This window comes from Mustela putorius, unplaced genomic scaffold, assembly GCF_011764305.1.
Source record: "Mustela putorius furo isolate JIRA1106 unplaced genomic scaffold, ASM1176430v1.1 tig00003854_pilon_pilon_pilon, whole genome shotgun sequence".
In the NCBI taxonomy this organism is placed as follows: Eukaryota; Metazoa; Chordata; class Mammalia; order Carnivora; family Mustelidae; genus Mustela; species Mustela putorius.
Genome location: NW_025422006.1, coordinates 2088502 through 2114666, shown reverse-complemented (window position 1 = coordinate 2114666; position 26165 = coordinate 2088502). Strand labels below are relative to the sequence as shown.

General features: G+C 44.1%; 1 protein-coding gene across 2 annotated transcripts in view; it reads left to right on the top strand.

Moving 5' to 3' along the window:
- Positions 1-24861, top strand: part of PDCD1LG2 (programmed cell death 1 ligand 2) — a 57124-nt gene extending 32263 nt beyond the window's left edge. The window contains exons 5-8 of one of the 2 annotated variants that reach the window (XR_006601952.1): positions 6195-6329; positions 11641-11690; positions 22016-22169; positions 22451-24861. Coding sequence is in view for 1 of the 2 variants with exons in the window: in XM_004766170.3 (XP_004766227.2) it covers positions 6195-6329; positions 11641-11690; positions 22451-22456 (191 nt within the window). In the remaining variant the exon portion in view is untranslated. The remainder of the gene's footprint in view (positions 1-6194; positions 6330-11640; positions 11691-22015; positions 22170-22450) is intronic. The other variant, XM_004766170.3, reaches the window with a different exon arrangement.
- Positions 24862-26165: the final 1304 nt, after the last annotated feature.

Genomic DNA, 26165 nt, shown 5'->3' with positions numbered 1-26165 from the left:
TGTATGAAGGTGCGGCAGGAGTTAGAGAAGCTAGTAAGCATATTGCAGGACCCTGGGGCCTCCCCAGTCAGAGAAGCAGTTACCACTGTTGGAGGGATTATCAGAGAAGCAGTTACCACTGTTGGAGGGATTACTGAATCCTGGGAAAGGGAGCTGCAGGGAAAGTGCCCCTTGACCGGAGCAGTGGCCTCCAGTAGAGGGAGGACTCCGCCACCTGTAACAACTCTGCATGGTGGAAGCTGGGCAAAGGAACTCCCCAGCCTCCCCCTCCTCCCACCCGCCAATCTCCTGCTGGCGCCTCCCATTGGCTGAAGCCACTAGAAGTCAGAAAACAAGGGAGTCCACTGATGGGTTCCATCAAGGTCAACCTCTCAGAGCTCAGAGCACAGTGTGGCAGTGTAGAGAATGGATCTGAAGAGGAAACAGAAAATATCCAGCACAAAAGCTAGTCGCTGTGACTCAGGCACAGTGCAAGGAATCAGCAGGATGGATATTACTTTGCTGGCTTTGCTGATAATCAAGTGGTTATGGGGTTTCCAAGGAAAACTGGTCTTTTGTAAAATCAGAGCCTTTGCTGAGTATGCTGAGTCCCACCCTTTAGATCTTCAGACACCAGGACAATTTCAAACGATTTGGGGAGTCAGGCTATTTTTTATTTGCTGAATAAGACCATTTATTTGCTGAGTAAGAGCAACTTATATCTAGTACCAAATTTCTTTCATAAGAGGTCACTTTATCACCAAGCACGTCATAATTTTCCTAGTGCTCCTATAACAAATTACTGCAAACTTCATGGGCGTAAGACAACATTAATTAACTTACGCTTCTGAGAATCAGAAACCCAAAAGGGGCTGTGCTGGGTTCAAACCAAGGTGTTGATAGGGTGACAGAGCCTCTAAGGGAGAGTTCCTTTTCTCATCTTTCCCAGTTTCTAGAGATCACCTGCCTTCCTTAGCTCATGGTTCCTTCCTCCCCCTGCAGAGCCAAAAGCTACATCCCTGAGACCTCTGCTTCTGTGTCCTCCTCACATCTGTCTTTAATTCTCCTGCCTTGCTCTTCCACCTTATAAAAACCCTTCTAATTTCATTGGATGCCTTCCCGCAACCCAATAATTCAGGTTAACTTTCCCATTTCAGGGTCCTGAATATAATCACATCTGCAAAATCCCTTTTCCCATGTGGGATAACATGTTCACAGGTTTCAGGGATTCAAACATGGACCTCTTTGAGGGGACTCAGTATTCTCCTACCATACCAGCAAAGGACATAATCTCCGAATAAAGGACAGTCCCTAGCACTACTTAACATGACTTTATAGAAAATACACTGTGTTGTCATTGTATTTCACCTTTGCCCTTCATGTTAGTTAGGCAAAACAGAGCGTGCGATAGGAGCTTGTGTAGCATCTAAGTATTTGGGTGGCGACCTCAGGGAGCAAAAAAGAGAGGTTGGGGAGATTCAGACAGAGCAGAAGGAAAACTAAACATAAGAGTACATTATCAAAGTTGTTGCTGTTGGGAAAACAGAGCCCAGATACCCAAGGACCACCTGAGAAGTGTTCAGATGGCCTCCTCAGATGCTCACTCAGAGCACATCAAGTGGAGGTCATCTGCTCTCACCCCTGCAGATTGACAGTGGTGTCCAGGATTGCACAGTCCATTCCCCCATGAGCTATGCATGCATGTGTGCTGAGTGAGCGCCCCACCCCAGCATCTGCACTGAAAGAAAAGTAGCCATTTGAGGTGATTGAAATCCATTTAGACTTCTGCTGAGCCATGGCTGAAGTTAGAGGTGAAGTGAGAGGCAGTGGGGTAGGACTACAGCGGTCTGTCCCTTGCATGCTCAAGTTCACCTATGACCCTACATTAAGTCTGCTGTGACTAAGCCTTCAGGCTGGGAGGCAGCCATGATCTCTTCAAAAGATTTCATATGCAAGAATTCAGAGAACAGATTATAGTTCCTGCTGCTACAGTTGATCCCAACTGGTCATTGAGATCTCTCTCATCCACCGGACAGTCTAGGTTTCCCTCACTCAGCACTTCAGATGGCACAGTCTGCTTCTCTTGGGGTAGGAAGAGGACCGGAGACTCTGAGTTTCAGGCCTGAGAGAACTGAGCCTTTAGTTGCCTTGCCCTGAACAGTGGTCGCAATTACCTTTTCATTGTTACTATCGAGCATGCAGGTCACAAAAATCAGAGACTCACGTGGTGAGGAAGGGGAGCTGATGAGCCCAGGAGCCATGTCAGGGGGTGGTTGCATGGCTACAACTCTGGCAAGGATGGGTGAAAGATCTCTAGCTGCACAAAGGTCTCCTTATCTCTTCACCAGCTGCATGTATGAGTGATCTCCCAGAAGATCCTGAGCAGATGTAGACCCACAAGCTGTTGAGTCTGCGGTCAGCTATGCTGGCTTCCATGGAAAGAAGGGCCACCCTACTTCATCTGTAACTTTTCACTAGTTCAAGGTTTCCAAAGGAATGGTCAGTGTGCCCTTTCACTTCTCCACCACAAAGAAAAAAATACTGATGTAATCAGTGGCGCAAAGGCTAGATTCTAGTTATTTCTAAATTCATCTTACCCAGGCCCCTATTTCCCTGACCCTTCTGGAAAACCACATTCCATCCAAAGCATTAGCTTGCACTTAACTAGGCAAGAGATTCCACACAGCAAAGGACAGTTAAGCTATTCCAAGAAAAATAAATCCCCCTGTGATTGTTAGCATTTAAATGCCTCTAAAGTTCTAGTATGAATTAGTTACAGCTCAGTTTTCATAAGGCGACAAGTCTGGGGATCGTCACTGTGATAAAAAGAGATAGAAAATTTTGAAAGACCAACTTGCCTAGTTTACCATTTTTACTTGAAGTTGACCCTAAAAATGAGGCTTTTCTTATGACTTCATTTCTACCAAAATACTTAGAGTTATATCCATGCTTCTACCCACTGACATTGTTCCTGGGTTCTAGTCAGCTCCCCTTCCTCACCATGTGCTCTCTGAACTTGTTTGCACATCTCCCACTTTCGTGATTTCTTTGCTCAGGCAGTTTCTCTCCACATAAAATATAATCACCCTCTTCACCAACTTGAAGCCCTCTCTCCAGAGCAGCTTAGATAACTCTGGCACACAAGAGGTTTTTACCGTATCTCTCCTCCTAAAACTGATTACATGTACCATGACTTTGTTTGCCTGTGACTATATATGTCTTTTATTGTTCATTGCTATTTTACTTTCCATGTATTTTAATTGTTCACATGGGTCTTCTTTATACCCAGATGAAAGCAAAAACAGAGCAGTCTCCCTATTCTAAGTATTCAATAAATGACAGATTAGTGGGTTGGAAGATGAGCCTTAATAATCCCAGTCCCATTATCCCAGCTTCCAGACTGTGTGGGCTGCCAGATCTCAGCAGTCAAATGATCTCCTCGTTTGTGGTCCAAATACCAGCAACAAATGACCAAAGTCATACATCCTCCCACGGTTCCTCACATCTAATTCTCAAAGGGATTTTTAAGTTGCCTTATGACTGTCCCCTTTCTACTCATTCTCATCAGTTGTGCTGCTCATTGCTGACTTCTGTGACCTACCACATACTTCTTCAGAAGTCAATGAGAGTGTGGTGATGGGAGGTGCTCCAGTGGCTCTAGGATATGACTGAACATCTTAATTTTTAACCAGAAATTTAAGGTCAATGAAACCATTTTCTTTTTGAAACAGGGGTTCTTCTGCTTGGCCAGTTGTTGCATTTTCATGAGGACATGTAACGAAATTGGAGACTGGAAATGACTCTAACAACATTCTTGTGGGGTGGGAAGTGAAGCCTTCCCAAGAGACCTGGAGGGGACTCTCTGACAGTCTTCAAGAGTCTTTAAATCCTCTTTCTGCTGCTGTTAGCTTTGAGAACATGAACATATAACCGAGACATCCTAGAACTTGGTCTCACATTTGTAGAATAAGGGTGAATAATGATAGATGCCTTAGAGCATGATTGTGGGGATTGAATGAAACATGCTTGCAAAGTCCTCAGCGCTCAATGTGGAAATGGGGAAAAAGATAGTGTCTCTAACAAGAGTGCATGGGATTGTGGCAAGGATAAAACATAGTTCTCCATTGCATCATCATATCATTGTTAAGTAACATGTAATTATTGTAAAATAATCTATAAGAATATATATTAGGGTATAGACTAGGCTTCCATAACAGAGAGACCTCAAAATAGGACTCCAACAAGACAGGAACATATTTCTCTCCTGTGTAATATTTAAAGACAGAAGGTGAGTCAGAGCAGGGAAGTATCTACATTCTGTTCCTTCTGGGTTCTTTCCATCTTATTGCTCCCCCATTCTGTAGAATATTGTCTCTTTGGAACTGTCAAAGCTGGATGACTACCACATCCATGTTTCCAAAAGGGAGAAGAATGGTGGAAGACGTATCCATTATCTGAAGGCCAAGACTCAGAAGACCCATGACCTGAACTGAGCTTTCATGGTTGGTCATGCCTAACTGCAGGGGAAGCTCCAAAATATAGTCTTGAGGAGCCGTGTGTCCAGCTAATGCCCTAATAGGGAAGACAGAGTGGATTTAAGGGATAAACATCAGTCTGCCACAAGATAACTAAGGACAGGAAGAATTGGGCCAGGCAGACTAAGTAGACAGATGATTAATTTATCACTCCAAATCCTTATCGACATCTTTCATGTAAATGGTATTTGGGTCTATAGGGGATTCAGAGGTGACTCAGGTGAAGTCTTTGCACTCCAAATCCTTACAGGTTGAGCACACCGATGTTCATTGTTAGAAAGTCTTCAGGGATGGATAGAGCTTATGTATGTGGAAGGGGCTTTGAAGGAACCTGCAAAGGACACAGGTTTGCAGGGTGGTGCTGTGGCAGGGATTTCTCCTGCTGTGAGGACTCTGAAGGTCCCAGGGCTCCTTGACTCATGTAGCCACTGCAGTGGTTCTTAGTAAGCATTTCCTAAAAAGTAAAGAAGCAGTTGTAGTCAGTGTGGGTTATCCAACGTGTAGATGAGCAGAGCTTCTGAATCCTTTCTTCCTTACTGTTTCCCACACTGTTTTCAGTAGAGACAAATACCTGTGGGGCCTGAGCTTTTGATCAAACAGGCTCACAACCCTGACTTTGCCACTTAGTTAGCAGTGATAACCTCAGATAGATTATTGAGTGTCTCTGGGCCTTACTTTCTGAGCTTTAAAATGAGAGGCTCAGATTAAATGATCTTCTCAGCTAAAACAATCAATGATTCTCAGAAGGTATTGAGATGGGAGAGAGGGAAGGCAGTTGGCAGGACCGAGCCCTTCCTCCTCAGCAGTTTTGCCAGGTTTTTCCTGGACTAGGCTCTTGTGTTTATTCTGTATAAATTACTCCACAGGGCAAAATTCAGGCTTTTGGAAAAAAGTACAGCTTACTTTGGGTAGTCTTCTACCTGCTATTATGAAGCCCCCTCCAGTCCTTCCCATTGTCAGTCTGGAGCCCTTATTCTAATCTATAGATACCCACAGCTCTCCTCCACAAGACCTTCCCTGGTCTCCAAAATTGTTCATCTCATCCACCTCTCTACTAAACTCACATTTTCCTCAGTGCCAGAACATTGATTAGCTGAGCCAAGGAAAGAGCTCATTGTAGTAATTCATACTGCGGTATGAATGATTGGATTTTGTATGTTAACACTATTTACAATATTATATTTTCCCAAAAGATCCTGTTAATTCTTGAAATTGAATGATTAATGGCATGGCTTCTGAGCACTGCAAGTGCTTGACAGTGGAGAGAGAAGACATGTTTGGGTTCAGGGACTATCCTACTGGAAACAAAATTGATAATGATAGGTAGATAGATAGATGGATGGAGGTATCAGAACGATGAAAAACACAGAATCTGGAACCAGACAGCCTAGATTATATCTCAGCTCTGTCTCTTACTGTGTAACTTTGGGAAAGTTTCCTAGACTCTCTGCACCTCACTGTCTTTATCAGGAAAATGAGGGTCATTGCAAATCCTGCCACGTAGGGGGTTGTGAGAAGGAAATGAGATAGTACACGCAGCACACACAGATTAGTACCTGGCATGGAATAAATGCTCGCTGCACATTGGCTGTGTTGGTTATAATCTACTCAGAGGGCCAACTTGTTGGTTTGCCTCTAAGCTACCATGTAATGTGATTCTGGTGCTTTTCTTTCATCCAGGTGGCAAAGAACCTGAAACCTCTTCAAACTGGCTGCTTCCTGTTTTCATCCCTTCCTTCATCATTGTTTTGATATTCGTAGCTACAATGATAGGCCTAAGAAAACAGCTCTTCCAAAAGCTTCCTTTTAGAAAAGGTAAGTACCTAAGTTTTATTCAAGGTAACTGAATGGACTGGTGTCTGCAGTGTGGAGCTCTCTCCAGTGGCCTACAGCTTCCCAGTTTCCCACGAATCTCCTCAAAGCCTCACTTTGGGCTCAGAGGGCCCATCCTGATGATTTTTCCCCAGAAGATAATGGCTCTAGTCCTCAGTGAGCTGAAATCCCCACGCTGTTTTAAAAGGAATGTTTTGTTCCTGTGCTAAAATAGTTCGCTTTGTTCTTTGAGCTAAGAAGTGTCATTAGCCTCATGAGATCAGTGTTATTTTGGCAATGTGGATGGCTGTGTGTCAGAGTTCGTGGGTAGAAGGCTACCAAGATCGCTTCAGACGATTCCTTCAGTTCTCATCCCTCGATTCCCCCAACTGGGTATAAGGCTGACCTAAGCCTTTCCCCAAGCCCCCAGGAATCTGAATGCCCTGGTTCGTAAGGAAAGGAGAAAAGTGTGTGAGGCCATTTGGGGACAGGAAAAGCGCCTGTTTTGATGGTGCCCTGAAGTCTTTCAGCAGCTCCAGGAGTCCTTCCCTAGCCTGTCCTATTGTCACCCATCCACTCCTGTTGTGCAACATTTGAACCATGGCCACGATATCTGCAGACTGTCTGGTACTTTCCTAAGCTATTCCTTTGTCAGCACCCAGTGAGCTCCTCCCAAAGTCTCCACATGGCCTTGTCTATAGAAAAGAAATGACATGTGGAAATAATTCCTTAGGAATTCAGTGTGGCCACTCTTTGAGAATTGGGGGACTTTTAGGTTATTGTCATGCTACATCTATAGTCTAACTTCTGTGTTCTCTTCTGCCATAAGATATTCTCTCCTCCTGCTCTGATACTCTCTCTCGTGCTCTGTTTGTCCATTGCCCTATGTATGCATCAACTTGTGTGCTAACCACAAAACCGTCTACTATAAAATCTGAGGTATTATTGTCAACAGAAAGGGGGATGAGGGTTGAGGAGGAAGGAAGAAGTGAAGAAGGAAGGGAGGAAAAGAGGAAGAAGAAAAGAAAAAGAAAGAGAAATTATAGAAATGGAGAAGGGCATCTCACCATAAAGGAGGATTTCCAGCATCTGATAGAACTTTAACTAAACGAGATCACTTCTGCAAGTGACCCCAGAGAAGCATGGCAGATGCCCCTCATTAGAATCTTGTCTTCTGCCATCTTCTTTCTCCTCTCCCATGCACACCCCTCAGAAACAGATTTATACCTAGTTCCAGGCCTGGGGCCTGCGAACCCTTCAGTCACCTCAGGAATGAGCAAGAATTTTCTGTCCTGACTCTTTGGAAGAATGAAATGGGTCATACTCAAGATAGAGAAGAAAAACTTCTTCGCCTCATCCTTCATCCCAGTCTCAAGAAGGGGCAAGGATATCTTAGCTCCAAGCTGGGTGTAAGACTCGGGCACCAACTGTGGTGGGAGACCCTTGTTGCTAACGAGAGTTAAGCGACTAAATCTGCAGATGGTTCCTTTTTTGTTTTGAATGAGCCAGAGTAAAATCATGGCTGCCTATATAATACCCACTCGTCACCCCCACCCCACAACTCGCGTGCACTGAGATCTGTTTTCTCTCATGGGAGACACATGCACATGCGGAAATGCATCTGCCATGCGCACAGACTCATGTGTCATGGAAAAAGGTTGAGAATGGCTGGCACTGTTAGTCAAGCTTCAAGCCAGGGTCAGAAGGCTAGGTCTGCACCCAGTGCTGCCATGTATTAGCTCCATGATCTTGTATGAGTCACCTAACTTCTCTGAGATGGCTTTTCTACCTGTAAATGGGTGGTTACATGAGAATGAGCTCTTCGTGGCTTATCAACCCAACCTCACTGTCCCTCTCGGAGTTCACCTGAACTAGAACAGGACCTTCCAAGCTGTCTCCCTCCATCCACTCCTGCCACATCCGATATGGTCTATTTTCACTTTTAGCTGGAACAGGCTTTCAGGGCACTGAATTAGAAGAACATGCAGCCAAGAATACTTTATCCAGCAAGACTGACATTCAAAATGGATGGAGAGATAAAGAGTTTCCAAGACCGGCAAGGCTTAAAAGACTGTGCAACCACCAAGCTGACACTGGAACAGGCTTTTAAATGCCACAAGTCGACCATGTCTCCATGATTGGACCTCCTCCATGGCTTCCTTCAATTCCGAGTTTTCTCGGGCAACATTCTCTCTCCTCTTCCTCTTCCTTCTTCTTCTTCTTTTAAAATTCATCATTATCTTTCATTTTTAGTAATTTTGTTCAACATCAATTTTTATATTAACAACATACAATGTATTATTGGTTTCAGAGGTACAGGTCTGAAATTCATTTTATATAACACCCAGTGCTCATTACATCACGTACCCTCCTTAATGTCCATCCCCCAATTACCCCACCCCCCTTCCCTCGGGCAACCCTCAACATTTGTTCCTCTTAAAGTACTTCTTTCTCCTGTTCACCGAAGTTTGTCATCCTTCAAATCCCAGTGAAGCTGCCACTTCATCAAGCCTCCCCTGATTCTGCCCCCTAGTCACACCCATTACAGCAAATCCCCTTGTGAGATGCTTCCGTAGTACCTACGTCTTCTTTCAATACACTCAGCACACCCTTATATATCTAGGGCCCCTTTTAATACCCTGGGCCCCAAATGCAATTGCCTCCCTTTCAATTTTCCAATTAATTCCTTGAGCACCCACTTGCCTGTCTTAGCCAAAAGTCCAATGTCTCCCTCTTACAGCTTCTACTTCCCCACCTCCCACAGACTGTCAGGAGGCTAAATTCGCCAACAGTGCTCCTGCTTCCGAACAGGCCAGGAGGCTCCTGGGGAACCAGGTCAGTTCCCCAGCGGGCCCTGGTTTTGAGCTGCTGCTATTCCCACTCCTGCCATGTGCATCTCTATTCCCTCTGGGGAGGGAGGTTCTCCATCCCCCAGTCTTGCTCGTCTAGATCCCGACACAGACCAGAATGATCCAACATGACTACTTTCTGGCTCCCCTCACTTGTTCTGCCATTGCTCCCACAGCAAGACCCTCGGGAGCTGATGAGGCTGAAAGGGCTTCCTGCTTTAACTACCACTGTGCCCAACCAGCCTCCTCGCCTCAAGGCCTTCACGTTAAGCCTGAGATGTCAGTCTTAACTTCCTTCTCTTGAGCTCCTCTTAGGGCCGGTGCTGTCCTGAACTTCTCAATCTATCTGAGAGAGTCAAGTAAAGGGGTGGCGATCTCAGCCCCGTTTGCCAAGAAGACCCCTTGGCTCCATTTAACCCACCGATGTCTCAGTGCCCAGCTCTGCACACCATGATGCCTGGGGAGGGCAGCCGGGGTTGGTCCATAAAAGGTTCTGCTTTCCGTCTCTACATAAGAGGAGCCCTCAAAGGTTCAGGGCTCCAGGTGACTCACTAGGTTCTGGAGAAGAATCTGGCAACTTCTGTTGTAAAAATTATATCAGGTTCTTCTTCATAAGCGTAAGAGCTGTGTTTCTCTGATTCACTAATACATGTCCACTGTCTGAGACATTTCTTGGCATATGTAGATATTCAATAACGTTTTACACATTGAGCCCACTATATGCAGGTGCCCATGCTAACCTGCTCTTTATAGTACAGTAGCCATACATGGTCATTTAAGTTTAAATTAAATAAAAATTTAATTCCTTGGTCACATCTTAAGTGCTTATACCTTGTTAATATTCAATAGTGGCAGTGGGACTAGAGGCCACTGCTTTGGACAGAGAAAATATACAAAACTTTCATCTTTGCAGAAAGTTCTGTTGGACAGCACTGCGCTAGACCCTTTACAAATTCTTGTTACGTTAATTTTGCAAAAACCGTGAGGCAAGGAGTAGTGTGTATATTGCAGATGAAGAAACAGAAATTCAGAAAATATTCCCAACGTCATATAGCTTGTGTGTGAACACATGTCTGTCAGACACTAAAATGTGTGGGCTTTTTTGTTACCAAAGTGCTTAAGAAAAATTGGCTCAACCTGAAGAGTATTATTTTGAGCAATGGAAGGAGAGAGTTTCAACCCAAAAGAATCGAGGGGCTTGATTGTTGGCTGAGCCAATGGCAAAGCCAAGAACAGAATCCACAAAGTGTTGCCTAGATATCCAGAGACCAGATACCTAGGACATGCCTGTGGATCTTACGCACAGTATTTCTCAACCTCTCTAGGGTAAGGAACCATTTAGTCTTATATTTCTAATGTGCTAGGGTCAATGCTTTTGTAATATATATACTAAAAATGGGATTACTAAAAAATAAAATAAAAAGACATACTAGCCCAGCTTTTACTGGATTCAATAAATATATGACATTTCAATGAACATCCAGGAAAAAACACAGTAAAAGAATTACTATAAAACTTTCTAAAGGTTTATGCTAGATCTCTGTAACTGTCTCATAGTGGTTTGGTAAGCAGTAGGTCACGTACCACCACTAACCCATGAGTTCTACACTTTGAATGGCACTGCCCTAAAAGACTGAGCCAGAAGTTTACAGGGATTTAAACCAAAGACCAAATATATTGGCCAAAGGTTGTGTAAGAACCACAGAATGGCAGCGCTAACCCCAAGCCTTAGAGAGCAGTGCCCTGAAACTCCACCGTGTAAGGGCAATTTCTGTGGGTTAACTCCTAGACTCCTTTCAAATGTGAATCCTCTTAGAAGAGATGGCAATGCTGGATGGAGTCCCTCAAAGTCCAGGTCAAGGTCAGTATTGTCATGAGGGAGTTCCTAAAAAGCTGGTGTGCAGAGCAAAAGCAGAATTAGGGATTCCCTGAGTTCAGGAACCTAGGCATCAAGCTCAAAGAAAATCAGAGTGAGGGGGGATGTGTGATGTCAGGGGTTGAAAAGAGAAGAAACCAGGGGAACAATGGTGAGCGGCATCCCATTATGTGAACTTGTGCTTCTGCCCCCGAGTTACTTTGGAATATTATCTGTCATGTACACCATAGTGTGAATTAATTGGTCCGACCTCTTGAAGTGAAGAGCAAAGCAGAAAATGGACAGAGAGTTCTGAAGCTGGAAGTTTCCTGGGCTGATTATTCAAATCAGCAGTGCCTCAGCCTCCCAGTGCCTCAGACCAGTGACTGAGAAAGGAACGGAAAGTAGAGGATTGCCTTGTTTGCAGTTTTCACCTAAGGGCACAATTCTCCCCTGTCTGTCCTTCAGCCTGAGGTCTAGAGCCACAGTGCACACTTGGACTTCTGCATGTGATTTATTTGGATTAAACTTTATTTTGCTGTGTTTTCATCTAGAAACAGAATACTTTTCTCGTTACTCGTATTCCATCACTGGGATTTCTCTTTTTCAGACACAACAAAAAAATCTGTTGCCGCCATGAGGAGGGAAGTGGACAGAGCTGTGAGTACTCATGGTTTTTCTTACCTTTTTGTCTCCCAACTTGAATTAAGCAATAGCCCCTGTACTGTGAATGCACGAAGAGCAACGGGAAGCTTTCAGCCTGTACAGAACCTCCCTGTTGAATGGCACTCCCGCTAGTTGTAACAACACACCCTTCTTGGGAAGATAAGGGTGTTTGGGTACAGCCGTAGAAAGTTGTAGAGCCTTCAGTCTGTCTCTATTCCTAAGGGCGGCTGCACAGGACATCTGGGCTTAGATACTAAATAACACGGTTAACACTTAACAGCAAGGGAAGATATTCAACAGCAAAGCAATCAACAGGTCATGGTTTTGCAACGATCACTAAGTACACTATTGGCCGCTTGGGGTCAAGAATTTGATGGGGGAGGAGTAGAAGACTCTCTGTGAGGCTGACAAGGCTTGGAGCTGGAATTTGTAGATGTGACGTGGAGGTCAGGAGAATTGGGGTTGCTAAAATCACTCAGGCTGGGGAGATGCTGTTTTGGGGACCCACAGGCCTGGGTCATATTGCACAGTGAGTATTTCTAACTTTCTTGGGAAAGCCACCCTTCCTTTTGTAATCTAGCAATCATGTGATGTGACACATGAATTCATGAGTTCACCAGAATTAGAGGCAATTCACAGAAATTTCTAAATAACCTTGTTGTCAGCTACTCAAAATATTCAGAGCTGGTCATTTGAGAATTCGGCTGAATGTATCTATAAAATTCCAGAGACTCCAACCGTAAAACAACTCTAGAAAACTTATAATACCGGGATCTGTGTCTGGCTAATACAGGACACATGGCAACTCGTGAGCACAGAGTATGACTGGAAGGGATGAAGTTTGGCCAGCCCCCCGCCCCCCGCACCTGCCGCCACCTCCCTGAAAGTCACTCGTGAAATACACCCGTTACCGTAATACCTGTCCCAAGGAGCAAACGCCGCTCAGACCTGGACTCTACTTGAGGTCCGGTTGTGCTGTGTTTCTCTGAATCAGCAGCGAGATTTTCTTGACTCAAAAAAGCTTCAGATTAATGCTGGCCATCCTAATTGAAACACCTGTTTCTTGAGAAAGAACACTCCTGTGTTCCTATAGATCGGTCCTTGATCTACAGGAGCGTTCCCTGGGAGCGGCCTCAGCATCTGTCTGAGTTTCATGAGCTCCAGGCTTTGTGTAAGTGTTTCCTTCAGTTGCTGAGTGTGAGGAGGGTAGAGTGAAAGTCCCGAGAGCAGAGGTGGTAAAGTCAGATGCCCACAGGGCCAGGCAGGTGCTGAAGTGAGGAAAAAGGACATTCTTTAACCAGATCGGGAATGGTGATAAAATGGAGGCCTAGTGCTGTCAATTTAGCACTAGCCTAACGCTGTCCGAGAAGATGGAAATCCAAAATTTTATATAAAATGTCCTGGTTATTAAATGCTGCCTGAAAGTGTTTCAAATCCCAAACAAAGCAAATAAAACATGTCCATAGGCGAATTGAGCCTATTAATGACCAGTTGCAGCCTCTGTCCTAGAAAGTATTGTATCTGAGTAACGAAGGCAGAACCGTCTGTCTGAGGAATGAGGGGTGCTCAAAGGCTTGCAACCATTTCAAATGTCCCATCCTATGGCCCCCACATGGTGTGAATATTGTACTGCTTATAGAGTGATTTCTTTGGATTAACAGGGTACCACAACCATTTTTAACAATACATCTCCTTATAAACAGAGAAGTGTCATACCCTTTTTTAGTGGCATCTGAAATTCAAAATAAAGTGAATATCTTGGCCAAAAGTCAAAGTAAAGAAATTAGACTAATTCTCTTTTCCCCCAACTGATTACATATAGTCACCCTTTGTACCCTCCAACGGGGGGAAGGGAGGGTCAAGGAGGCGAGAGACTGGTGCTCGCCCTCTGTCTTCGTCACCCCTCCCTTGCTCTTGCCTGAGAATACGGGGTGTGCTGTAAAGAGGTCAGGACCACTTAGGTATACACCACAGAGGACTCATATAGGAATAGTCCTGGTACTGTTACTTACAAGAGTAACAAATTAGAAATAATCAGATGTGAATCAACAGGGAGAACAGATGAATAGAGTGTATACATAACTAGAGTGTGTATATATATATATATATATAGAGAGAGAGAGAGAGAATATATAATATATAGAGTGTATATATAACTAGAGTGTGTGTGTGTATATATATATATATATAGAGAGAGAGAGAGAGAGTATATATATATAATATAGAGAGTGTATATATAAAATGGAAGTACCAGCACTGGATGTATTTTGGGGATGGATAACTCTGAAAAGTATAATTTTGAGAGGAAAAATAGATTTCAGAAAGATATAGACAGTATACTGGCAATTACAGAGTTTTGAAAGCTGACAAAGAACTTTACATAGTGTTTATGGAAATAGTCATGTGAAGTGAAAGTACAAAAACAGCAAGGAAATCATAAACACCAATTTTAACCTCTTCAGCTGGGTGGTAGGCATACAGACGCAAACAGTATTCCGGGAGTGGGTGTGCAAATCTTGATATTATTCTGGGGGGGGGTGTGCAAATGTTGATATTATCCTGGGGGAGGGCATGCAAATCTTGATATCATTCAGGGGGTGGGTACACAAATGTTGATATCATTCTGGGTGTGGGTATGCAGATGTTGATGATATTATTCTTATACTTTGTTCTGTGCCTGAAATATTTCTCTTTTGTAAAAAAGAGATCATGATTAAAAATCAAGAGAATTAGATTCAACTTTTTCTGTGAGCTAGCTATACAGTTTTAGGTAAGATCAACCCCCTTTCTGGGCTTCAGTTTTGTAAAACTGAAAACCTAGAAGATTGGACCAAAAGCGGAGGAGGGCAAACAGGCCCCTGTCAGGTTCAGGAGGTGCCTAGGGCAGAGATGAGGAAGGTTTGGGAGACCATTTCTAAGTGCGGAGTGTGGTGATTGATGAACGATGTCTGCTTTGGGTGAGGGGTGGTGGGGGGGAGTCATAGATCTTGGCCATATAATTTGCTAAACTTGGAATAGATGCTCTTATGCAAAAAACAGTTTTGTGTTTGTCTGTCTGTCAGATAAAACACAAAGATACATGATATTTATCTGTCATGTACCCACATATTTTAACACCTGGGTAGTCCTGACACATTATGTTGTGTTTGATGTGTTCCATTTGCATTCAAAGTTATTTGTGGGTTGGTTCAAATGTAGAAATTGACAGTGATCAATGGCAGTGGAATATTAAAGGAAAAAATGGCTCATTTTTACTTAGCATAATGTTTTATGATTTTGTCAAGACAAATACCAATGTGTTAGGTTTCAGCAGATTTTTTTTTTTAAGTTCCTTCCTATAAAGTCGCTCACCAGTTATTAACTCTTTATGGAGAACTAATTTAGCATTTTGGAGACTATCCCCCCAGGAAGAAGAGGGAACAGGACATGGAAATACTGATTTGGGGAATGGAAAGAGGATGGGTCTGGGGCCCCTGTTTGGGTTGCCAAGAAAACCTGATACCTGTTGCTGAGGGAGGGGTACTTGGGGCTTCTCCCGGGGAACAGAACCACAGAACCACTTGGAGACTGGCAAGTGTGAATGAAATCTGTAGGGCAGGCTCGCGGTCCACAAGTTCACTAAGACTTGAAATACGGAATCCAGAATTTGTTGAGTAGGCCAGCACGCTGGGAACTCAGGTGGGATATCTATACTACAGTCTGAGGCAGAATTCCTTCTCTGGGGAACCTTGGTTGCTCTTAAACTGACTCACTGAGACCCACCCACATTCTAGAAGGTAATCTGCTTTATGTAAGGTCACCTGATGGCAATAGTTGAGCTAAACTGACACAGAAAGTTAATCATCACAGCCACCAACACGTGAAGGGAGCAGTCTTGGCTGGAATAAGTGGATTTGTCAGACTTCCCTGAACCTTAAAAAAATAGAAGCAAGTGACTCTCTGTTATCTGGTCACAGATTTGTCCAAGAGGCTAGGGCTCTGTCTAAAACCCCTTGAGGCATGAACCTGCCACCCCAGATATGCATGCAGACTCACAATTTAGGGTTTTCTGCTTAGCTCACTGCCTCTCTCAGCAACAAAAGGATGTGTGTGGCCTCGGCACCCTGCACCTGATGTGTTTTAGAATCATAAATAGCTGAGTAAATATGGAGGCAGAACAACATTGTCAGCAAAATTCTCTGACAGAACTTAACTGAAGGCTTTGGAAATGATTTGTCTGCCTGACTGTTCCTTTGTCTGTGTTTCTTGTGGTTTCTTCTGCAGTAAATGTAAAAGGTAACTGATTTTGACCAAATTTGTCTCCCTACTGAAAGATAAATCTTGCTTAATTTTAGTTGTTGGGCAGGTCAAAACTTTGAGAACATTTTTCAAATTAGATCATTTTTTTTCAGAACAAAAATGAAAAATAAAAAGGCATAAAGGAAACAAAAATAATTTATAATCCATTGCACACAGATTACCATGGTTAATACTTAATATTACTTTAATTTCTAATATCTTTCTGTATTTAAATTTCATAAAATTAAATTATAATGCATCTATAACTTGGTATAGTCTTTTTAACTTAATTTTATGTCATTAGTATTACCTATGTGCTAAAAGTATAATTAATAGTTTTCATATTTTATTGTATACATGGACTGGGATTTATCTTAACTAATTCCCTCTTGCTGGACATTTCATGTCGACCTCATGTCTTTTATGTTTTTGTCATTTAAGTATCATCACAATAGCCTTATACATAAATTTCTGCGTGCAGCTCTGATTATTACCATGGGTAAACTCTAAGATGCAAAATTACTACAGTAAAACCTATAGATATTTCTAAGACTCTCAAACTGTTTTGCTGAATTGTCCTCTAAAAAGTTGTACCAATTTGTACTAGCAATATATGAAAGAGCTAGTTTAATGATTATACCTGTCCCAATGCTGGATGTTATTATTTTTAAATTTTGCTAATTTAGAAATTAACCGAACATCTTTCTTGCTTACTCTCTCTCTCTCTCTCCTTCTCTCTCTCTCTCTCTTTCTTTCTTTAGAGAGAGTGTGAGCAGGGGTGGGGTAGAAGGGTGGAGGGAGAGAGAATCTAGAGCAGGCTCCATGACCAGCACAGAGCCCAATCTCACAACCCTGCGATCAAGATCTGAGCCAAAATGAAGAGATGGACGCTCAACCGACTGAGCCACCCAGGCAACCCCATCATTATTTTGCATTTTCAAGTTATTAGTGAGATAAAACATCTTCATAAATGTATAGGTTTTATCTTCTTTTGGGAACTGTCTATGCATCTTTTGTCCATCTTTTTACTTATGTCTTCACTTAGAGTTAACAGTAACCCATTTCCTGTGATATATTTTATATATTTCCCCCTGATCTGTCACTTACTATTAAGTTGGTTTTTTTCTTATCCTGAGAAAACAGGCATTGGGTATAGTAAAATTAGGTTCAGAGGACCACATTATAAACATTGATGTCCTATATGTGATATATTATTAAAAGAAAGTAAGTATAGGGGCACCTGGGTGGCTCAGTCGGTTAAGCATCTATCTTTGGCTCAGTCATGACCTCAGTGTCCTGGGATCAAATCCTGCACTGGGCTCCCTGCGGAGGGAGCCTGCTTCTCCCTCTTCCTCTGCTTGTGCTCTCTCTGTCTCTCTCAAATAAATAAAATCTCAAAAAAGGAAAATATATTAATTATAACATTTATGCTATGTAACAGCTTACAGCGAGTAGGATCTGCTGTCCCCAGAGGACTGAGTCACACATTTCTAGAAAGCAGGTGCAGTGTCTTCTTCTTCCTTTCAAAGCCTATCACATCCTAGGATGTGTTGTACTTTCAGTAGCTGCCTTTGAAATGATGGTCGACCAAAGTGAACATTCTGCTTTCCACTGATACGTGTCAGCTCAGAAGGAATGGTGAGCTACAGCCAGGGAGCCAAATCACTTCCTGTTTTTGTAAGCAAAATTTTGTTGAAGCACAGCCATGTTCAATGCTGTCCTCTAGCTTTCCCCCCACCCTTTCCCCTGCATCCGACAGCAGAGTTGAGTGACTGTGGCAGAAACCATATAGCCCATAAAGTTGAAATATTTCACAATCAAACCCTACAGAAAGCATGTGCTGACCCCTGACCCACAAGTTCCCCATGGCTCTGTGCCTTCTCTCACACAAATGTACCCGGTCTTGCTCTCAGTGCTCTAACGCTACCCCCAGCTCCAATCTCAGCTCCGTAAAGTCTGCGGACAGAGCCCCACAGGCGTCCAGCCAACTCAGGGCCCTCAGGGCTCTCACCCTCCCACACACATCTCTTCCCTCCCAGCTCTGCCTCACCCCCAAGCCACCTATGTGGGGACAGTGTCAGGTGTTCAGGCGGCATCCTGGCCCCCCTGTTTTTAGTCACATTCACCTACTGCATGGAGTCTTGGGACACACCTGTCTGACGAGACGTCTGCTCAGATAAATAGTCTCCCTTCCCACTTAAGAAGGGAAGAGCTTGGTGGTTTTGCTTCATTGACCAGAGACTGACATGAGACCTGATTCATGTGGGAGTGCCCAGCAGTACTAGCTCAGGTGACAGCTGTGTAGAGCCGGGTTTTCTATTCCATGGTTCCGCCTAGAACTCTCTAGGCAGCTCTGGGAGAGGTGTTGCCTGTTCTTATTCTTGTGCAGATTCAGACTTCTCAGTCTCCCCTGATGAGACTTCAAGGCCTTCACTTTAATGTAATAAAATCAAAAGACTCAGATCTAACTCAGTGTGGCCAAAGAGATAGCTCATTGTCATTTTTCTCCATGGTGAATATGATGATGTTTAGTGCAATTTCACAGAGTTCCTGGATCTCTTGCTTTTCTGTATTTGATAGGATTGGACTTCTCTACAACTAGTCTGTGGTTAGGTGTGGTCATGTGATTTGCTTTGGTCAACCAAACCTAAGCATAAGTGACATGTGTTACTTCTGGGTAGAAGATATAAGGGCTAGCTTATGCTTTGCTTTATTTTCTTTTTCCATCTGGAGTGCTAACCAGCAACATGTGAGGTAGTAATTGCTTCCTCAGCCTGGGTCTCTGAATAACTTCAAATAACAGAGTCCCTTGCCGACCTCAGTGAACATGGAATAAATTTTTGTTTATTATACAGAGTTTTGGTGATTGTTTGTTACTGCAGCATAAACAAGTCTCATCCTGACTGATACAACAGGAGAAAACTGGAACCTCTACTCAATATGGCATATAATCCCATTTACAATTCTGTTTCTGAGGAATGAAAACATTGGGGAAATGCTTTCTAAATAACAAAAAGAAAAGAGGGGTAAGATACAAATATATACTTACCATATCATTAATGCTTTATTTTAAAAAATGTTTTTAATATACCACCACACCCTTTTCTCCCAAAGAAGTGAAGTAAAAATACTTGAATGCCCATAATCATTGTCTTTACATGAAGGAAGCTTGTATTGTTTTCTTCTTTTATAGTTCCTGAATTTTTTTGTACTTGAATACATTATTAAATGTCCCAGTGTATCATTTTTAAGTACTCAGCAGTGCGTGTTAGACAAAGAAGGATCTCTGTCCTCATCTGTCATTCTATGTATCACCTCTTTCATATCCCAGCATATCAAATGCATTGTATAGAACTCTCCACTGGGTCCTCATCAGCTTCAGGGAGTCCTCTTTCAAGGACACATACCAGTGTCTTAGTTGCCTTTCAGAGGTTCCTAACCCAGTGAAGCTAGAAGGACTAGATGCATACTCCAAGGATATAAGAGGTCAGGTCTGGTCCCATGGCTTCTTCTTCTCACACAGACAACCAAGCCGTCAAGCAGTATAACTTCAGCAGTATAACCATCGATACATATCATGGTCCTTTAAAAAAGTTATGCTCGTCATCACCACACGGTTCATTAGCAGTTACAAACCATGTAACCTGACTTCCTCATTTTACAGATGGCAGGATTTGAGCTAAGAGGTGTTAAGTGACTTTCTTGAATGAAATCACGATAGAAAAATGAAAGGTTTTGTGATTCCCAGTAGAGTGCTAGTCATTCTCTCATTCCCTCCGAAACACGTCATGTCTGCTATTTGCATGACTCTCAAGTAGGCTATGTGGGAAGTGTAAGGATGAATGAAGCCCAGAAATAGTACTCCAAGATTCTTACGATCAGGAATTGGAGATAAGGTGTTCAAAATCCTGTTCTCATTGGCGTAATTTGGGCTAGGATTAAAGAAGCCAGATTTCTATAGACCCTCTAGCAATTGATCAGATATCTGGGTTTTTGTTGTTTTCTTCTGTTGCATGAGACTCTTGTCTTCCCCCATAGGAACTTCCACCTGAGGACTGCCCACAACCTCCACACTCATTATGACACCGGTGCCTCGTTCCCCTTTTCTCTTCAGTGAGCGCCAACCTTTTCTTTCTTTTCCCATGATAACCTTTCATAAAGGAAATATTAGATGGAATACTTGTATGCCATGAGTGGGGGAAAGCTCAGTCCTCTTGTGTGTCTCCTTTACTCTCACTACTGCATACACACCTCGGACATGAATGCATGGGGTTTCTTCTCTACCAGGAAATTCTCTGCGACACCCGCTTGGTGTCCTGTGACTTAACTCAGCTCTGACACTATCTACCTGGAAATAGCATGAGATCCCACCCATGAAAGGCTCAGTCCCACAAGACTGCCCTCCCGGACTTCCACTCTCCACTTCAGATGCCAAGGGCGAGTCCAGGTGGTCAACTGTACATCTGATCAATCAGCTAAAAATCTGAGGTTCCCGCTGTCCCTTCCTTGGGTTCGATGAATTTGCTAGAGTGGGTCACAGAGCTCAGGAAAACGGTTTACTTACTGTGGACCAGTCTATTATAAAAGGTTATGAAGTGATATGACGAACATCCAGATGGAAGAAACACACAGGGCAGGGTATGTGGGGTGCCCATGCTGTATGCACGCCTCACTCTCCTAGCACCAACATGTGCTCACCCGTGCAGAAGCTCTCGGAAGCCCTATTTTAGGGGTTGTTGTGGGGGCTTTATCAGATAGGCATAACCAATCATTAACTCCATCTTCTCTTTTCCTCTCCCTGGAGAGTGGGGATGAGAGTGGGAAATGGGGCTGAAAATCCCAACCTGCTAATCATAGCTTGGTCTTTCTGGTGACCAGCCCGCGTGTAGGAGTTCAGCAAGAGTCACCTCTTTACAACAAAAGACAGTGCTATCATCCAGGAAATTTCAAGGGATTTGGGAACTCCGTCAGGAAGTGAAGGTTGAACATTAGAACAAGAGATGTTCCTGGTGCTCTTATCTCATAGGAAATTACAAGGATTTTAGGAATTCTATGCAGGAACCTGGGGCAGAGACCAGTACATACATTTTCTATGACCTCACAAAAGTAGATTAAAACCATAGCGAGACTAGACTGAGGGATACAAACATCCTACTATAGGTCCCTGCAAAGGCCTCTAAGGGGCACATGTGCTTTTTGGAACATACTCAGAAAATCACGTAGCTCTCAAACTACCACTTTATCCCAAAGCCCACCTTATTTACATATCCTCACAATCCCCAGAGACACCCACCCCATGTCCAGCTTCCTGCCACGCAGTGCCCAGCTGTTCCCTGGAGGAGGAGACACTAGCAGCCTCATCCACCTGGGCTCATGAGTTTCTAATTGTGCCAGAAGTCAGTGTAGTTTTTTATAGTTTTCTGTGGCTTTACAAGAAGTACAAACACAACATGAGAGTTCAGAGATGGGGAAAAAAAATAGCACTTTAGGGTGGGGATAATCAGGGAAGAGGGAAGTCTTCATGGAGGAGGTGACATTTGAACCAGGCAAGAATGGAAATAGCAGACTATTCTAGATGGAGGAGACCAGGGGGAGGAGACATGGGCGTCCATGGGAAAAGGCGTGGGCTCCTAGCCTGGGAAGAGCCAGTGGGGAGATAAGAGGAAAGACCGTCGGGGCCATCGTGGGAGCCAGGAGTTCCAGGCATAGAGGTTAGATTGTACTCATCAGGCTTAGGTCAGGTCTCAGCCGGAAGCAGAGGGCACCCTCAGGAGGGGTGACTGAGGCACGCTTCTAAGTTTTTACTAGTTACAAAGACAGGAGGAAGGTTGAACACCCCGGAACTGGCAAGCACAAGGAAGAGTTGACTACCCCAGGCCTGAAGGGGAACAGGGAAGAAGGAGTTGCCACAAGGCTGGTGAGACACAGTGGGAGAGGGCCACCCACAAGGATAACGCCAGTCGGCCACCGGTCTGGAGGCTGCGGAAGCACGCGCGCCCCAGCCTCACGGTGCTGCCCGTTGCCGTCTTCTCTACCTCCAGCCTGCGGGGGAAGCATGGAGTGGAAGCTAGGGAGAGAGCCCAGGGAGCAGTCCGGTGCCTTCCTCCTGGGACCTGAGCCCGGAGAAGGGAATGAGTCTGAAAGAAACGGTGGAAATGTCTGGTGCGATGGAGAACGAGCAAAGGTTTTGAACAGGTGAGCCCATGAACCGAGCTGACTACAAGCCAGAGAATGGGCGGAACAAGGCTCTTGCGTCAGGTCTGGAGAGAGAGGTTGGAGACACGGACCCAGGGCAGTGGTGGAGTGGTAGAGGCAGTGGTAGAGGCAGTGGTGCGGACAAAGGTCAGGAACTATGCTGCTTTCAGATACACGAGCTTTTCTGCTTTGGCAGTCTCTCATTCCAATCCGATTTTTGAGAGCTTATATATTTTCTAACCAGAAAACTGATTTTCCTATTTGTGGACTTCTCTCCCCAGATTTGAACCTGTGGTTTCAGGAGCTGGGGTGACCTGATGGGACATCCTTAAGAAGCTTCTGGACTCTGAACAAGAGAGAGGCAGCACCTAGCTACGTGTGCTCAGAGGAAGCCAGGCACCCCACCCCTCCCAGATCCAGGCGCTCACCTCCACAGCCTGTGACTCTAAGCAAAGCACGATAGCACTTTAGGAAATGACCACCCTGGATCATAGACCCCAATGAGTGTTCTGAGGCTCCTTCTTGCTGCCAGGCTGAAAACAAAGGGAATTTCTGCCCCCTGCTTTTCCAGAGTGATTTCCAGAAACAGAGATGAGTGGAAATTTTCAGTTGCAGAAATGGACCCATTGCCAATAGTTATTTTTATCAGCAGTTTCTTCTTGATTCCAGAAAAGCCTATTGAGTCCATGAACTCACAGAACTTTAAACAAAGTCAAGCCATAATTGGCGTATCGTATGGCTTAGTGGAATCTGGAAAGAATCTGAGTCATTTTAATTAACAGAAAGCATTTAAGTACACAGTGGACAACTCTAATTGTGGAGAAAGGCCATTGAGTATTTCTGTGAGATCTAAATCACAGAGCATTTGTTTTAACCTGTAATGGCACCATACTAAATGATTTTTTTTAAACTCCATCTTCCCTTTTAAAAATGCTGTTTTGTTTTATTTTTTAACCTCAGAAGCCAAGGGCATACATTAAAAAAAACCAAAACGCTAATATGCCGTACATGTAAAGATTTCAGATGGGTACCCATAATGGTCCAAGCCCCAATCGAAGGCTCCTTTCCTGGCCCTCTCTCTGACTCTGAACTCCACCTTTCAGTGTCTCTGTCCCTGTCCGTGACACAGTGACACTCACGAGTCAAGACCTTCGATGGCTGGCACTGTAGAAATGCTGTGGGATGTATGTGTCGTCGAGGGGGATGACGGTAACCGCATGCTGCGACAACCGGTGAATCCTCTTAAATTTGGTCTGTGTGCTGCAGTCGGGAAGTTCGGAGCACTAGTTGTCCTATGACGTACCCAGATGTGTGCACTGTTGAGCTCAGCAGAGTCCTAGGTTCGCGGCCTATCTCTCTCAGTCTGGAGCCATGAGGATTGGGGCGCATGTGATCGCTTCCCCTTAGACAGCGAGCTCCTGCAGGGCAAGGAGGGAGCAGATTTGACTAACGCTGCAGCGAGCTGCCTCAGGCACGACTGACTCTAAGACGCCTCCTAATACAGAAGAGAACGGCTACATGTAACATTCTTACTTTCTGTGACCTTAATATCATTGGCTAAAAAGAAGGTAATGGCAATCCTTGAAAACAGAAGAACTGGAGGAGTTGTGTGTCTTTAAAAAAGAAAAAAGTACCTTTTACAAAAGAAGCAAAAATAACATTTGGGCGAGTTTGAGGAATTGAGAAAGGCCGAGCAAACAGAAATCACCGATGATCTCATCAGCTCAACACAAGTATTTTCGTTTTTGCTGTTGGCGTTTGGTCCTTGTCCAGACATGTATACGATTTCAGCCATAGTTGTGATCGTCTGTCCTTTTTTTTTTTTTTTTCCAAATTTGTCATTGTACCACGGGTTCCCACCCATGTGGCTGACTAGTCCTCCTAAGTATCATTTTTGATGAATGCGTGAGTCACAGATCATAATGAGTGGGGATTGGGCCACTCTCCTCATCCTCTGACCGCTATAAGCCCATATTTTGACTAGCGGCCTACAGTGACATTTAGGGTTCCTAAGGATTAGTATCATTTCAGAGTAGTGTTTAGGAATCCCTGAAAAGCCTGGGTATTTCCATTTCCCCCAGTGCACAGACACCTTCATAATGACCTCAAATCCCTTTGGGGATGGCTTTGAGGAAGATCTATAGTATGCAGCATTGTTGCAGGGTCCTTTCTGAGAACTGGGGAAGAAGCTATGACTCTCAGTTGTGAAAACTCAAGTCAGATTTCTATTATATAAATCAAGTGATGCTTTGGTAGGCTGGCCGTCAACTTCATTCTTATTAGGGCCAACCACCACTGAAGATTCCCTGCAAGTAGAGAATTCTGATTACTATTCTGGGATCATATCCTCTCCACTGAAAGCAGGAAGCCCGTCTCAGGGGCAGCATCTCCTCCCAGCACCCTTGGCATGCAGAAAACAGCCACCTAGACGTGTCCACGGTGGCTGGGGCTCCCTCACTAATGCATTTCTCAATGCTTTGGTGAAGAGAATATTCCTTGGGCCCTTTGAAGGTGAGGAAAGATGCACAGGTTACATATGATAAATTACTCCATTATCCCTAACTCCTTAAGCCTTTAGGATCCTTCCTGTACATTATTCCACAGAAATTCTATTAACTCAATGTCACTGTTGAACACAGGTTTCAGCCAAACAACTAAATAAACAGACCACTCCCAGCTGCTTGAACTCCTACATTCATTTCAGCTTGCTTCCACTGTATAACAAACCTTACGACTTATGTTTCTCACTTATGCTTTTATGATTGTGTACATTAGCAATTCAAGCTGGGTTCCGCGGGGGCGACTCATTTCTGCATCAGCTGGGCCCACTCACACATTTGCAATCAGTTGACAGATTGCTTGGAGAATGCTGGTCTTAGGAGGCCTCACTCACTTGTCTTGAAGTTGGTGCTGGCTGTGGGCTGAGCCATTCACCTTCGGGAGGTCTATCCTGCTTTTTTTCAGTATGGAAGCTGATCCAAAACAGCAAAAAAGAGGGCCAATCCCAACGTGCAAGTAGTTTTCAGGTTTCTGTTTGCATCACAGTTGCTAATGTCTCAGTGGCCAAAGCAAGTCAGATAGCTAGGCCAAAATCAATGTGGGAGGGACTTATGTGAGGGCCTGATCTACAAAATGGTATGATCCCCTGGGGGCTATTGCTGGAACAATCTACCCGAGCATTAAGTCCAAAAACCTATGAAGAGCAGATTATATCAGGGTTACCTACATTTAGCCCCAGTCCAATGTTGTATTCTGTTTTCCTTGGTCCGGTACCCTTAGAGTCCATCTCAGTGTAGATTAGTTAGGTTTCTTCTAGTATAAATTTAACAAAATCATGTAATTCTTTTGGAGTAAAGCCTTCTCCTCCAGAACAAGACTCTGCCCTTCTCCCCCTGAATATGCTGGGATCTGACTCTAAATAAAAGCCCAAAGACCATGAGAGCTGAGAGCAGTGGGGTTTGTAAAGGATGGGGATCTCCATGCAAGGGGACTCTCTCATCTGTGCTAATTACAGGTTTCCAAGCAAAGGAAGTCTGGTTTCATCAAATAGAAAATAAGAGGCTTCTTCCAAGGGAAGCTCAGGGATATTGAGGCATTAGGGGCAGTCAAAATTTTCAGCTTCGTCCAAGTCCGCCCAACATTCCTGTTCCCAGTCGTCAGGGTCCCATTCTAAAGACCTGCCTCAGCTTTCCCATGCGAGACTTGGCCAGTCTGTGACTGTTGGACTTGGGTCTGATTGTTTAGATACATCTGTCCTATAGCTAAAAGGAATAAGAGCTAAAAGGGCAGGCTCAGAAGCCCTCTGATGTGCTGAAGACGATTTGAGCTTTTGAGCTGTAAGCTCTGGGCCATTAGTGTGTCTCCAAAACCCTGTGTCCTGCTGACACTCCACCTAGCTTGGACAGCCCCTAGTGTAATGAATCCCAGAGCCACTGTTTGCTGACTACCTGGTCCCATTTTCTGCTGGTCAAGAGTTCAGCTCTGAGTTTGAAGCAA